At 63.9% G+C, this 12,769-nt stretch overlaps 1 protein-coding gene and 1 long non-coding RNA gene across 5 annotated transcripts in view; one reads left to right on the top strand and one right to left on the bottom strand.

Moving 5' to 3' along the window:
* Positions 1-12,769, bottom strand: part of LOC144281916 (uncharacterized) — a 49,442-nt gene that overhangs the window by 6,669 nt on the left and 30,004 nt on the right. The window lies entirely within an intron of this gene.
* On the top strand, positions 4,632-10,053 carry GJB3 (gap junction protein beta 3). Of its 4 annotated transcripts, none has more exons than XM_077844835.1 (2): positions 4,632-4,855; positions 8,493-10,053. In XM_077844835.1, exon 2 carries the CDS (start codon positions 8,527-8,529, stop codon positions 9,337-9,339), a length of 813 nt encoding a protein of 270 aa, XP_077700961.1. In that variant the 5' UTR covers positions 4,632-4,855; positions 8,493-8,526; the 3' UTR covers positions 9,340-10,053. The 4 variants fall into 4 exon arrangements, with proteins under 4 accessions (XP_077700961.1, XP_077700963.1, XP_077700962.1 ...); XM_077844837.1 differs by lacking the exon at positions 4,632-4,855 and adding an exon at positions 5,127-5,244; XM_077844836.1 differs by lacking the exon at positions 4,632-4,855 and adding an exon at positions 5,257-5,410.

The following is a 12,769-nucleotide window of genomic DNA, read 5'->3' as shown; positions in this document are numbered from 1 at the left end:
GGTCAGGCCCCGCTCAGGGGAAGCACTCAGGCCTTGTCAGCCGACGCCCGCCGGTCTCTTAAACCCCGAGGCCGGATGAGCTGGATGAGCTGGCGAAGAGTGAGTCCCTGAGTCCAGAGGAGAGAAGGAGCCGGGAGGCGAGCCCCAGGGCAGTCGGGGAGACGCAGGAGGTGGAGGAAGACCAAGCGGGAGGGAAGAGAAGTGAGGAGCGTGAGACAGAGGGCTCGGGTGGAAGGGGCCGAGCAAGGGCCCAGGGCACCAGCGCTGCTTCTGAGGAGTCTGACTACGAAGGAGAATTGGGGTGAGGGGGACTGTGTGGCTTTGCAGCCAGGGAAGCAGCAGCACATGAATCAGGGAAAGACCCAGAACAGAGCAGACGGGGAAGGCGGGGGGAAAAGACGAGGACTGGGCCAGGGTGGGACTTGGGTGCACGTGGGGTGCTAGAGGCCTGGCGGCACTGAGAACAGCCCTGTGCCCCTCGACGTGGGTACAGACACCCGGGGGGGGGGGGCCTTGGTGTCCCGGGGGGAAGGCGCATCCCGGGACAGCCCCTCTGGCCCTCCCACAGCCCAGAGCCCTCATCCTTCTGCCGGCGGGTCGCTGCCCCAGAGAGGAGAGGGCCTGGCACCCAGGCCTGGCCGCCGTGGACCGAGGACACCCCAGCCCGTGGACCCGGGATACCCCAGCCCCAGAGGAAAGCGCCCGCCTGACACCTGGGCACAGTTCCAGCCCCAGGGGCCTCCCGAGAGTACGGCCAGCGGGTGCCGAGACCTGGGCGGGAGGAGCGCGGGGCCAGGACTCGGGCCTCCCACCCGAGAGCAGGTGTAGGCCCCGAGGCGGGTGTGGGCGGCCGGGCACCTCTAAGCCGCAGCCCCAGCCCGAGGCCAGCTATGGCCTACATGGCCTCCCACACACTCCTGGCTCGGAGCAGAGCGGGGAAGTGGGGCAGCAGCCTCCAGCCTCTCCCCGCGTGGGGTCCCCCAGGGAAGCCCGGCCCGCGGCAGCACCCTCGCCAGGAAGTCACCAGGGCGCCAGAGCCCAAGACCTGGGCCGCGCAGGTGCACGAGCCACGGAACCCTGGCGATCCACCTGTGAAACCTGACCCACGCACGACCACAGGCCGCGCACTCGCACAGCCCCCCCCGCCCCCTCCCCGTCAACACACGGCCACGTTCCCACACACCACCATGCACCGCGCACACACACAGAGCCCCTGCACCCCCCACCCCGCCAACACACAGCCACAGTCCCACGCACGACCGTGCGCCCCACTGGACGCAGCTGCAAACAGTAAGGGAGCGTCTGGGCTCCCTGTGGCCTTAGGGCTCTTGGGCATGTCCTGGAAACCAGAGGCGCTGCAGGGCCTGATGGCAGCCGAGAGTGGGAGCCGCTGCTAAGGGACAAAAGGGACCCCGGGACCATGTGTGGCCAGAGGGCAAAGCGGGGCTCGGGCGGCACTTGGGGGGTGCCGCGGGGAGAGCGGGCTTTGGCAGGTGCGTGCCCGACCCACGGGGCAGCGACCTGGGCCCACCTGGGGCTGCAGGAGTCCTCCCAGGAGGATGGTGGGAGAAAGGCTGCTCAGCCCGCATCCTGGGAGGGGCGCTCCTCACCGCGACTAAACCACAGGTCGTGAAAGATCAGATTTTAATACGTGTGACTGCACGAAAAATGCTCTGATCCTGCGTGGCAGGAACTGCTTATATGATGTCAGAACACCCTGAGTGTGCAATGGGGGGGTGGGGCTCGTAGGCAGAGGGCTGCTTTGTTGAATTTATCAAGGGCTCCTAACAATTCCATTATGGGGAAAAAAAGGAAGGGAGGAAGGGAGGAAGGGAGGGAGGGAGAGGGAGGGAGGAAGGAAGGAAGGAAGGAAGAAGAAAGAGAGAGAGAGAGAGAAAGGAAAGAAAGAAAGAAAGAAAGGAAGGAAGGAAGGAAGGAAGGAAGGAAGGAAGGAAGGAAAGAAAGAAAAGAAAGAAAGAAAGAAAGAAAGAAAGAAAGAAAGAAAGAAAGAAAGAAAGAAAGAAAGAAAGAAAGAAAGAAAGAAAAGGAATGAAAGAAAGAAAGAAAGAAAGAAAGAAAGAAAGAAAAGAAAGAAAGAAAGAAAGAAAGAAAGAAAGAAAGAAAGAAAGAAAGAAAAGGAATGAAAGAAAGAAAAATCGATTATGTAAGAGTCCAGGGGAGGACACGGTAAAGGCAAAGGACAGTTCACGGGAAAACAAAACGGACGCGGAGGCTTCCCAAAGCCCCTCATCCTCCCCTGTGATAAGAGAAATCACACACAACGGAAGCTAAGGACAGGCCGCTGGCGAAGGTCGCGCGGGGTGACGGTCTCCATCGGCCAGGAGGGGGAGGACGGAGCCGTGGGTCCGCAGAGAAGGTCTGGCCTTATCCGTCAAAATTACAAATAAGCGCACCTGCAACCCCAAACCTGTACTTGGGAGAAGGAATCCTACGGACTGAATTTTAAAATGTGTTAAGTGAAGTTTGTCCAAGGAGGCGCAGGGGCGTTGATAGTGGAAAGAGGGAAGCAGGTGATCACGCGTGGCGTGACCCTCCATCAACGTGGGGCTGCTAAATGTATCACAGGAGACGCGCCACCCGGCTGTGCGGTCCCCTCTAGAGACACGGGCCTCCGGCACCGGCGGGAAGGGGGCCGCTGTCCTGGGGGTGGGACATCGTTGTACCCACAGAGGAAACCGTCCTGCGCTTGGTCAAATGAAAACAGCAAAGGGGGCACCTGGGGGCTCCGTCAGTTAAGTGTCCAGCTCTTGGTTTCAGAGCCAGTTGTGATCTTGCGGTCACGGGATCGGGCCCCGCATAGAGCTCCATGCTCTCTCTCTCCCTGGCCCCCGTCTCAAATAAATAGATAAATAAAATCTTAAAAAAAAAAATACAGCAAAGCACAGAACCGCGGCTGGCCTCCCTTGGGTAATGCCGAAGGAGGAGCATCTACGCAGTCAAAGATGGAGGGTTGTCCATCCATCGGGACAGAAAGGAAAAGCAAGCACGTGGAACCTGGTGATGGGGTGGGCAGCCCGCCCAGGGAGCTGGGGTTCAGGGAGGCATCAGGAGCAGAGCCCCCGGGCCCCAGGCCTTCACCAGGAGAACAGAGGCCGAGCCCTGGGACGTGCCCACGCGGGACACCAGCACGTGAAGCCTCCCAGGCACCCAGAAGCTCAGACGGTGGAGCCCGGGATGCCAGAGGCAGGAAGTGTCCCGAGGAGGAACTGGGTCGCTGTGCCACGGGCTTCCGTAGGCCCAGCGGTGAGGACGGCTGTGACTGTTGCAGTGACCTTGACACGGCTGCCGTGGTGACACGGCCGGGATGGGGCACTGTGCAAATGGGTACAAGAGGGACTAGGAAGGCAGTGGGGGCAGCTTTGCCCCGAAATGCCGGGGAGCAACAGGTGGGTCCTCGCAGGACACTGCAAACTCACCGCCCCCCCGCCCCCCGACACACACACAGGAGCACCCGGGCCACCACCACGGGGTCTCAGTGCTTGTCGGGGGCCACAGCCCAGTGAGTAACGGTGGTGTCTGCCCCTGGTTTTGCTCTCCGGCCACGGGCCGACACCCCCAGCGCCGGCTCTGCTGCTTCCTGTCTGCGCGACCCCGGGTGTCACCCAGCCTTACAGGACCTCGGGCTCCTCACTCTGAAAAGCAGGAAGAGCCGCGCCCCCCACGTGGGGCACCCTGGGGGACAAAGTCTCCAGGCCGTGCCTGCCGCAAAGACGGTTCCCAACACCCTGTGCGGGGTGGGCGCCCCGTCCAAACCACGAGTAAGTAAGTAGGGTGACCCCGTAAGTGATCTCCCAGGTGTGGGGGCACTTCTGAGAGTCAGGGGGTGATGTTCCTCACCCCAGGCCACAGGCGCCAACCCAAGCAGTCCTGGGAAAATGCTGTCTGCAACCCTGGTGTCAGCATCACCATCTCCATGGAGACAGTGAGGTGACTAAGCTCCCAGGACTCCCACCGCCCCTTGTGACCCGGGCAGCCCGCCTCCTCCCGCAGACCCCGGGGGCAGGCGCTCCAGCCCCAGCACCCCCACCCAGGGCCTGCCCCTCCTCATAATTACTGGCAACCACCACGGGCCCCCACCCAGGCTCCTTCCCAGGCACCCGATTAGTGTGGACGCAGTCTGCTCCGCACCTGGCTCTGCAGAGGGTGCCTCCTGGGGGGGCAGACACCGTGGGGGAAGACCCCGGAGCCCCCCAGCCCGCCCCACTGTTGGGGGGAGGCCCCGGAGGCCCCAGAGTCCTGCGCCCACCCTGGGGGGAGGCCCCGGAGCCCCCAGCCCCGCCCCACCGTCAGGGGGAGGCCCCGGAGCCTCCAGAGCCCCGCCCCACTGCTGGGGGGAGGCCCCGGAGCCCCCCAGCCCCGCCCCACTGTCTGGGGGAGGCCCCGGAGCCCCCCAGAGCCCCGCCCCACTGTCGGGGGGAGGCCCCGGAGCCCCCCAGCCCCGCCCCCCTGCTGGGGGGAGGCCCCGGAGCCCCCCAGCCCCGCCCCCCTGCTGGGGGGAGGCCCCGGAGCCCCCAGCCCCGCCCCACTGCCAGGGGGAGGCCCCCAGCCCCCAGCCCCCAGCCCCCAGCCCCCAGCCCCTCCCCTCGGTCGCGGGCGGCCCCGGGCTGCAGGGCGCGGCGCGGCGTGGGCGAGAGGCTGCGGGCTGTCCCGGGCTGTCCCGGCCGCGGCTTCCCAGCGCCGCCCGCCCCGGAGCTCAGTGGAGCCCTCGCCGCGGCCCTGCCCGCGGCCGCCGATGCCCCCATTTCCCGCACGGAGAAACCGAGGCTCGGAGCAGCGCCGCGCCCCGCGGAAGGCCGCCCGGCCGGGGGGGCCCCGGGCTGCCCCCCGCCCCCCGGTGAGTGCCCCCCGCGACCCCGGGGCCCGGCGAGGCGCGGGCGGGGCGGGGGCCGAGGGGCCTCCCGGGCACCCACCGCCTTCTCGCCCCTGCATCCTGGGCGGGGTGCGCGCCCCAGGGTGGACGGTTCCGGGGACCCCTCTCCCCCCCCACGTCTGCAGAGTCGCGAGCTGCTGCCGGGGACAGAGAGAGGCGGGGGCGGCGGGGGCGGCGGGTGAGCGGTATGTGGGGGGTCGGTGGTCCCCGCGGTGGCACTGGGGGGCCTGGCCTCGCGGGGCAAGGCTCGACCCCGGGGTAGGAAAAAGCGGGTGGTGTTGGGGGCCAGCCCGGGGTAATCAGAACCGGCTCCACCAGTCCCCGATCTGGGCTCGGAGGGAAATTCTTTGCAGGTGAGTCGAGTCCCCGGGCTGTGTCAGGTGGGGCTGGACAGACAGGGCCGGAAGGTGCACGCAGGAGGGGGCTGCACCCAGGTGGGTGTCCGAGGCACGGTCCCCTCCCGGAGGGCTGGCAGCCAGGGCTGCAACCACCACTCCGGGGGTTTGGAGCTCCCACCAGGTGAGTGGCCGGCTGGGGAGGGAATGCGCCCAAGAGCCTCCCCGCAGCTCCACAAAGTAGGAATTCCTTCCCTGGAGAGATAAGGAGTGGATGCCAAAAATATCAAGGGGTTCTTGGAAGTCACCTGGCTAGTCAGTGGCCGAGCGGAGGCCAGGATCCAGGTAGGACGCAGGGCTCAGCGCCCATTCCGCTGCGGCCCCCCAAGGCCAGGTGTGGGAGGAGCAGGTGCGGGAGAAGAGGATGGTCTCCTGGGGGAAGGTCTCGTTCAGAACCCCCATCCCGCCACGCATCCCCAGAGAACAGGCACCCGGGGACCCAGGTGTCCAGAGGCAACCGTGCCTCCTCCTGTCCGGAGTGGGGGAGCCCTTCCCCTGGGCTGCCGGGTCCAGACTGTTCCTCGGGAGCAGCGCCTGCACCTCACCCGGGGAGTCCGCGGGTGGGGGTTAGTTTACCCGCCCAGCATCCCGGGGCCTACTATGTGCCAGCCCGGGCGGGCACTGGGCATAAAGCAGCAGGCAAGAGGCGCTGCGCCCCAGTGAGGGCGACAGTGATAAGCAGAAACAAAACAGCGTTTTGGCTTCAGGTGGTGGTTAAACTCAAGGAAGAAAATGAAGGGGACGGGAGGGCAGGGGCTCCTTGATCCAGAGTAATGTGTGGAGGCCACCAAGGCGATGTGTGAGCAGAGCCCTCAGTGATGAGAAGGGCCCGGCCACACAGGGTTCTGGGGACAGAGCCGTCTAGGCCGCAGGGACATTTGCAAAACCCCAAAAACCCCCAGTGTGGCCAGAGCCGAGAGGATCGGGGCGAGGCTACAGGAGAGGAGGGCAAGAACTGGGAATAATTCGGAGCGTTACGTGAAGCCAGTAGAAAGTTTCAAACAACAGTGACGCGATCCAGTCTAACGGACTCTAGGGACCCAGGACGGGAAGCTGAAAGGCCAGCGAGGAGACCGTGTGTGACACCCGCAGGCGCCACGGGGCTGGGGGGTGGGGAGGGCGATCTTGCAGGGTCTGCACCTGCACGCCTCTTGCACGCTCACACACCCAGCTCCAAGAGCGCCCGCGTGTGTGCACAGGCCCACACAGGCACACGGGGAGACACGTGTTCCCACACCCAGGCCGGCACCCAGAAGTTCTCCGGCCGACCCGCCCGTCCACACCCTCTGAGTCACTCCAGCGCTGGGAAGAAAATGTGTGATTCAAGGGCCTGAACAAAGTATGGCTCCCTCCCACAAAGGCCTGGCATCCGGCTGGGGCTCCCCCCAGGCTCTGGCACCGAGAGGCGGGAACGCGGTCTCTAGAGTTCCCCTGGGCCTGGGGCGCCGGGAGCCAGACCGTTATCACATCCCCCAGTCACCCCCAACCTGAATGGTCTTCCAACTTCACCACCTGCTGACTGTGAGACCTTGGGGAGGTTATTTCTCCTCTCCACGGGAATTTCCTCTCTGTAGCATGGGGGTTGCTGGGGAGGAAGAGTTTCCTCCGCCCTTCAGGGTCCTTCTAGCTGTGGGCGCCCGGGGGGCTCAGTGCTGGAGCTCCTGCCTTCGGCCCAGGGCATGACCCCGGGGTCCCGGGATCGAGTCCCGCATCGGGCTCCCCGCATGGAGCCTGCTTCTTCCTCTGCCTGTGTCTCCGCCTCTCTCTGTGGGTCTCTCATGAAAAAATAAATACAATCTTTAAAAATTTAAAAAAAAAGTCCTTCTAGCTGGACTCAGAATAATTAACGGGAGGAAATCTAGTTTAATCGAGTATATACGGGGAACCCACACAGGTATGAGACTCCAAATACAGGTAAAATGAGGTAGACGTGTCATCCTGAAGTAAAGAGAAGGGAATAGGGAGTCAGGGACTTCAGAGGTAAGGGATATTTAGGAAATATTTAGGAAAGTAGACACATTTAGGAAATAAATGTCTTCTTGGCCACTCAGAGACAGTGGGACGTAGAGGACTTTGGTCAAACAGGCCTTGCCAGTTTCCTCCCTAGTTATCTGTGCTGACACCTCTCTTCCCGGAGCAGGTCCTCTATCTGAATTCCTTTAGGCAGCTGGAGGACAGGTGAAGAGCTTTTTCTGAATCTGATGGGTTTTGATTTTTTTTTTAAGATTTTATTTATTCATGAGACTCAATTCCCGCCCCTGCCCCCCCCCCCCGTCACGCCCTGTGCCCAAGGCAGATGCTCAACCTCCAAGCCTTCCCAGGGGCCCCGTTTTGATTGTTTTTAACCCAAAGCGATCTTCATGACCAAGTGACCTATTCCAGGGTGGCCCACCCTCCGCCCCTCGGGGCCCACAGCCCCACCCTCACAGGGCCTCAGTGAAATCGGCCAGAACCTGGCCTGGGGCAGCATTGGACAGAGTAGGGGAGGGGAGGTGGTGCAGAGCACAGCCTTGAGCCCAACTGTAGATTTTTTCTTTTATTTTGTTTTTTAAAGAATTTGTGTATTTATTCATGAAAGACAGAGACTGAGAGGCAGAGACAAAGACAGAGGGAGAAGCAGGCTCCATGCAGGGAGGTAATGCGGGACTCGATCCCAGGTCTCCAGGATCATGCCCTGGGCTGCAGGCAGATGCTTCACACCTGAGCTGCCCAGGTGCCCCCCAACCCTAGTTTTAAATGCGTGACGTGGCATCTAGATTTCAGCGAGTGGCCCGCGGTACTGAGCCCTTACTCGGAGCTAAGTGCTTTACAGCTGTTACCTCCATCCGCACAGGAGGAGCGTAATAGTATCTTCCTGGTGTGCTCACTTTTTTTTAATTTAAACTCAATTTGCCAATGTGTACATCATTAGCTTCAGAGGTAGTTTGTTTCCAATTATTCATGGGGGGGGAGGGTCATTGTGGAGCTCCAGCTCCGTGGATCAGCAAGCACACGTTCCCTTCCTCCCCACGCTCAGGACCTGAGGCTGGGACGGTCATGTGACCTCCCTACACCTGCCCCACCTGACGCAGAGCCTGGGGACAGGAGCAGCCCTGACCCCAAGTCATTGGCTGATCCAGCGGATCCCTCCAGGGGAACCCCGGACGCACGCACCCCACCAGCGTCCCCGAGTCACTGACGCGGCCTTTTCCCTCTGACTCCGGCAGGTGGGCTCGGGCCCCGGCTGCCCCGCCGGACGCCATGGACTGGAAGACGCTGCAGGCCCTGCTGAGTGGCGTGAACAAGTACTCCACAGCCTTCGGGCGCATCTGGCTGTCGGTGGTGTTCGTCTTCCGGGTCCTGGTGTACGTGGTGGCCGCCGAGCGCGTGTGGGGCGACGAGCAGAAGGACTTCGACTGCAACACCAAGCAGCCCGGCTGCACCAACGTCTGCTACGACGACTTCTTCCCCATCTCCAACATCCGGCTCTGGGCGCTGCAGCTCATCTTCGTCACCTGCCCGTCGCTGCTAGTCATGCTGCATGTGGCCTACCGCGAGGAGCGCGAGCGCCGCCACCGGCTCAAGCACGGGGACCAGTGCGCCCGGCTGTACGCCGACGCGGGCAAGAAGCACGGCGGCCTGTGGTGGACCTACCTGCTCAGCCTCGTCTTCAAGCTCGCCATCGAGTTCCTCTTTCTGTACGTGCTGCACACGCTGTGGCACGGCTTTGCCATGCCGCGCCTGGTGCAGTGCGCCAACGTGGCCCCCTGCCCCAACGTGGTGGACTGCTACATCGCGCGGCCCACCGAGAAGAAGGTCTTCACCTACTTCATGGTGGGCGCCTCCGCCGTCTGCATTGTGCTCACCATCTGCGAGATCTGCTATCTCATCTTCCACAGGCTCCTGCGCCGCGTAACCAGGAACAGGTCCCCCAAGAGCCGCGGCCCCCCATCCTCCACCAGCCGGGCCTCCACCTGCCGCTGCCACCACAAGCTGGTGGACGCTGGAGAGCTGGGCTGCGACGGCGGTGACGACGAGGGGCACGCATCAGCGCCCCACATGACCCCCATATGACCTCCCCGGCGGGGCAGCGACCCTGGAGCCACCCCCGGGGCCAGGTACGGGGGCGGGGGGTCCTACAGGTGCTGGCTGCCCCCACTCTGAACTCACTCATCTATCCAGTTTCATTTTAGGGGCAGACTTTTTGAGCACGGGGCACTGCGCCGTCTGCCTGGGGGTAAATCGGAGCCCAGGATGAGCGGCCGGCCCCTGGGGGACGCAGCCCCTGAAACAAGCCAGTCACCTGCCGCCTGCAAGGGGACACCTGGGGGGGCCCACGGGAGGCGGCGGCCGGCCGGGCGAGGCTTCCCCGAGGCTGTGGTGCTCTCTGGCAGAGAGAACAGCAGGTGCAGAGCCTCGGAGGCCACGAGGAGGGAGATGCCTGTCCTGGTGGGACCCACCAGATCCAAGGGAGTCTCCACTCCCTCCGGATGAGCGCCCAGCTTTCTGGGCTGGGGAGGAAGTCGTCCCAGCAGTGGGACATCTGGAGGCCGGACAGTGAGCGCGTGAAGAGGAGCGGGAGGCGGCTCCGGGGACACTGGCTCCTGCCCGAGGGACGCCGCGACCTTCTCCGACCCCATGGCCCTCAGGGGAAGCCTGCGCAATCCCATTCTCTGCTGCGCCCCCAGGTTCAGGCAGCTTTGCTCCCATCTGCCCCCCAGATGTGCTGACCCGCCTCTGAGACCTGAGGCCGATGCTCCTAGAAATCAATAAAGCCTGTGTTTTATAGAGTGGCCCCATCCTGTGTCCTGCGCTCCCCCCCCAAGAGCCTGAGGGCAGGGATGGCACCCCGGGGTTGGGGTGAAGCAAGGGTGGGGCCGAGCCAAGGCTGGAGCAGAAGTTAGGGGCTGGGCCGGGAACCGACCGGCCGCGTTGTGATTACAGGTGCGGTCACAGGAGGGCACTGCGCTCCCTCCGCAACAGCACTGGTGGCCTTTCCAGAGCCGCCGGAGCGCACGCGCAAAACCAGCGTCCTCTCTGTGGACGAGTCACCCCCCTCCGCCTTGACAGCCCGGGCTCCCCAGGAACCGCATCCCCACCTGCGTGCACAGCATCCCCGTGACTCACGCTCTCGCTCCCTACGTGTGCTCGCAGCAGGCCACCGGTCTCCAAACTCCCAGCCCCACTCCAGCGTCATTCAGCTCCATCCTCTCCCCAAGCGGCGTCAGCACCCCGGGCCCTGGCTGGAGGCTGAGCCCGCGGGGGGAGGAGGAGCCGAGCTCACCAGCCCAGGGCCTGGGGGACACAGGAATGCGCTCGCCCCGGAGAGGGGGTGGGGACCGGCCACGTAGAGGACACCGGCATCCAGGCCAGGCCAGAGTGGAGAGCAAAGGGGGTGCGGCGCTCGACGAAATCCAGGAAGACATTTAGCGACCGTGACAGCCAGAGCCAGTGGCCAGAGACGTAGGGGCCGCGAGCCAGGAGCCCACGCAGGCAGGAGAGGGCAGGGCTCTGCGCCCACGGGACGGGCTGTGGCTCACCTGTGCCCCTTCATCGGCAGGCTGGGTATGCCAGCCGACTTCGAGGGCGCCGGGGGTGGGCGAACACACCCCCCCCACCCCCGGGTCTGGATCACAGCTGAGCCACCGCGCTGCACCTGGCGCGGACCTTCAGGACCTCAGACCCGTCACCAGTGCCGGGGACGTGCATCAGTCAGGGTCCCAAGCAGAGACAGGCACTTAGAAGGGCTTCTTTGAGGGGCTGCTTTAAAAGTTATGGGCACGACTGGGGCACCCGGTCCCTGGATGAGGCGTCTGACTCCTGATTTCAGCTCAAGTCACGATCCCAGAGGCGTGAGACCCGGCCCAGCATCGGGCTCCAGGCCAGGTGTGGCGCCTGCTGGGGATGCTCTGTGTCTCCCTTCTCCCATAGTCACCGGTGTCCCTGCCCCAGGGACCCCAAGCTCACCCACCCGGGATGCCCTCAGCCGTCCCTGCCCCGGGGGGCCTCGAGCTCAGCCACCGGGGATGCCCTTGGCCGTCCCTGCCCAGGGGTCCCCAACCTCACCCACCCAAGGGTCCCCTCGGCCGTCCCTGCCCCAGAGGCCCCGAGCTCACCCACTCGGGATGCCTTGGCCGTCCCTGCCCTGGGGGTCTCCGAGCTCACCCACCTGCCACCCCCCCCCGCCCCCGCCATCCCGGCATGACTGCTCCTCCAGCCCCAGCTGGGCTTCTGCAGATTGCGGTTGGAACGCGGTGGAAGGAATGTCCCCGCCCCGCGCCCACCTTGGGCCTGAGCAAGACCACTCCGCGTCCCCAGCAGCACATGTTCATCGTCCGAGTCCCCGCACCAGGCTGTCGCCACAAGGTGGCTCTCGCGTCCCCCGGTCTGCTCTCAGTCCCCGTGGCGGGAGGACGCACTTGGGATTGCAGAAATGCTGGGTTGGGGTCAGACCCGCAGCCCCGCGGCCACGCCGCCTGCAGGAAGGAGCACGGCCACCACGCCGCCAGGGTGAACGGGAGACTGTCTCGGACCCGTCACCCTGGTCCAAAGCTATTACAGACTGAATATTCGCGTCCCCCCAAGATTCATACGTTGAAATCCTACCCTCCGCGTGACGGCGTGTGGAACGGGGGCCTTCCGAGATGGAGCCTCAGGAATGGGATTGGTGCCACTCAAAGAAGAGACACGGGAGGGATGACCTTTGCCTCCTCACCCTGGGAGGACAGCCCCGGGTAAAGCGGGAAGGGGTCGTCCCCAGGAGCCCAGCCGCGCTGGACCCCCCCACCCCGATCCCGGGCCTCCGGCCCCCAGAACTTCGAGAAGCACATTTCCGCCATCTGAGCCCCCGGTGTGTGGCACTGGGTCCTGGCGCAGGAGCGAGGGCGGCCCCATCAGCGGCCCCTGGGCCTCAGGGCCTTTGCACTCTCTCTTGGTTCCTTCCACCTGGAAGGCGCTGTCCCCCACCCCCCAGAGCCACAGGGCTCCCTCCCTCCCTTCAGGTTGCAATTCCCTTCAACAGGGAAACTGCGCCCCCTGCACCCTCCCGCCCCTGCTTCCCACGAAGCATTTGTCACCACCTCGCAGGTCCCCACAGCCACAGTGTAAAATCCACCAGGGCAGGGACTCTGAGGTCGGTCCCGGCTTGATCTCCAGTGTCTAGGACAGTGTCTCAGCACCCGGGGTGCTCAGTAAAACTCTGTGGAATTAGTAAATGCCTACGTGGACCCTGCTACGATGGGGGGCTTGGGGGGGGTATAAATGCGACCCAGCCCCTGCCCTCCGGAGCCCCAGGCCAAGGGGGCGGAGACAGTACGTGATGCCCCTAGGGTGGGAGGACTGAAGCAGCAGGTGTTTAGCCAGAACAGAACTTCAGATTTGCAAGATGAGAAAGTTCAGGGGCTTGGTCCTCGACCCCACGGACGTACTTAGGACGCACATTTCTAAATGGCACATTTCTAAATGGTTAGAACGGTCAATTTTATGTTGTGTGTCTTTCAACAAC

The sequence above is a fragment of the Canis aureus genome, chromosome 13 (genome assembly GCF_053574225.1).
Source record: "Canis aureus isolate CA01 chromosome 13, VMU_Caureus_v.1.0, whole genome shotgun sequence".
Classification (NCBI taxonomy): domain Eukaryota; kingdom Metazoa; phylum Chordata; class Mammalia; order Carnivora; family Canidae; genus Canis; species Canis aureus.
This window is presented reverse-complemented; position numbering and strand designations above follow the sequence as displayed.

Coding starts and splice junctions, on each gene's coding strand:
- GJB3 (XM_077844835.1), top strand. CDS start 8,527: ATGGACTGGAAGACGCTGCAGGCCCTGCTGAGTGGCGTGAACAAGTAC.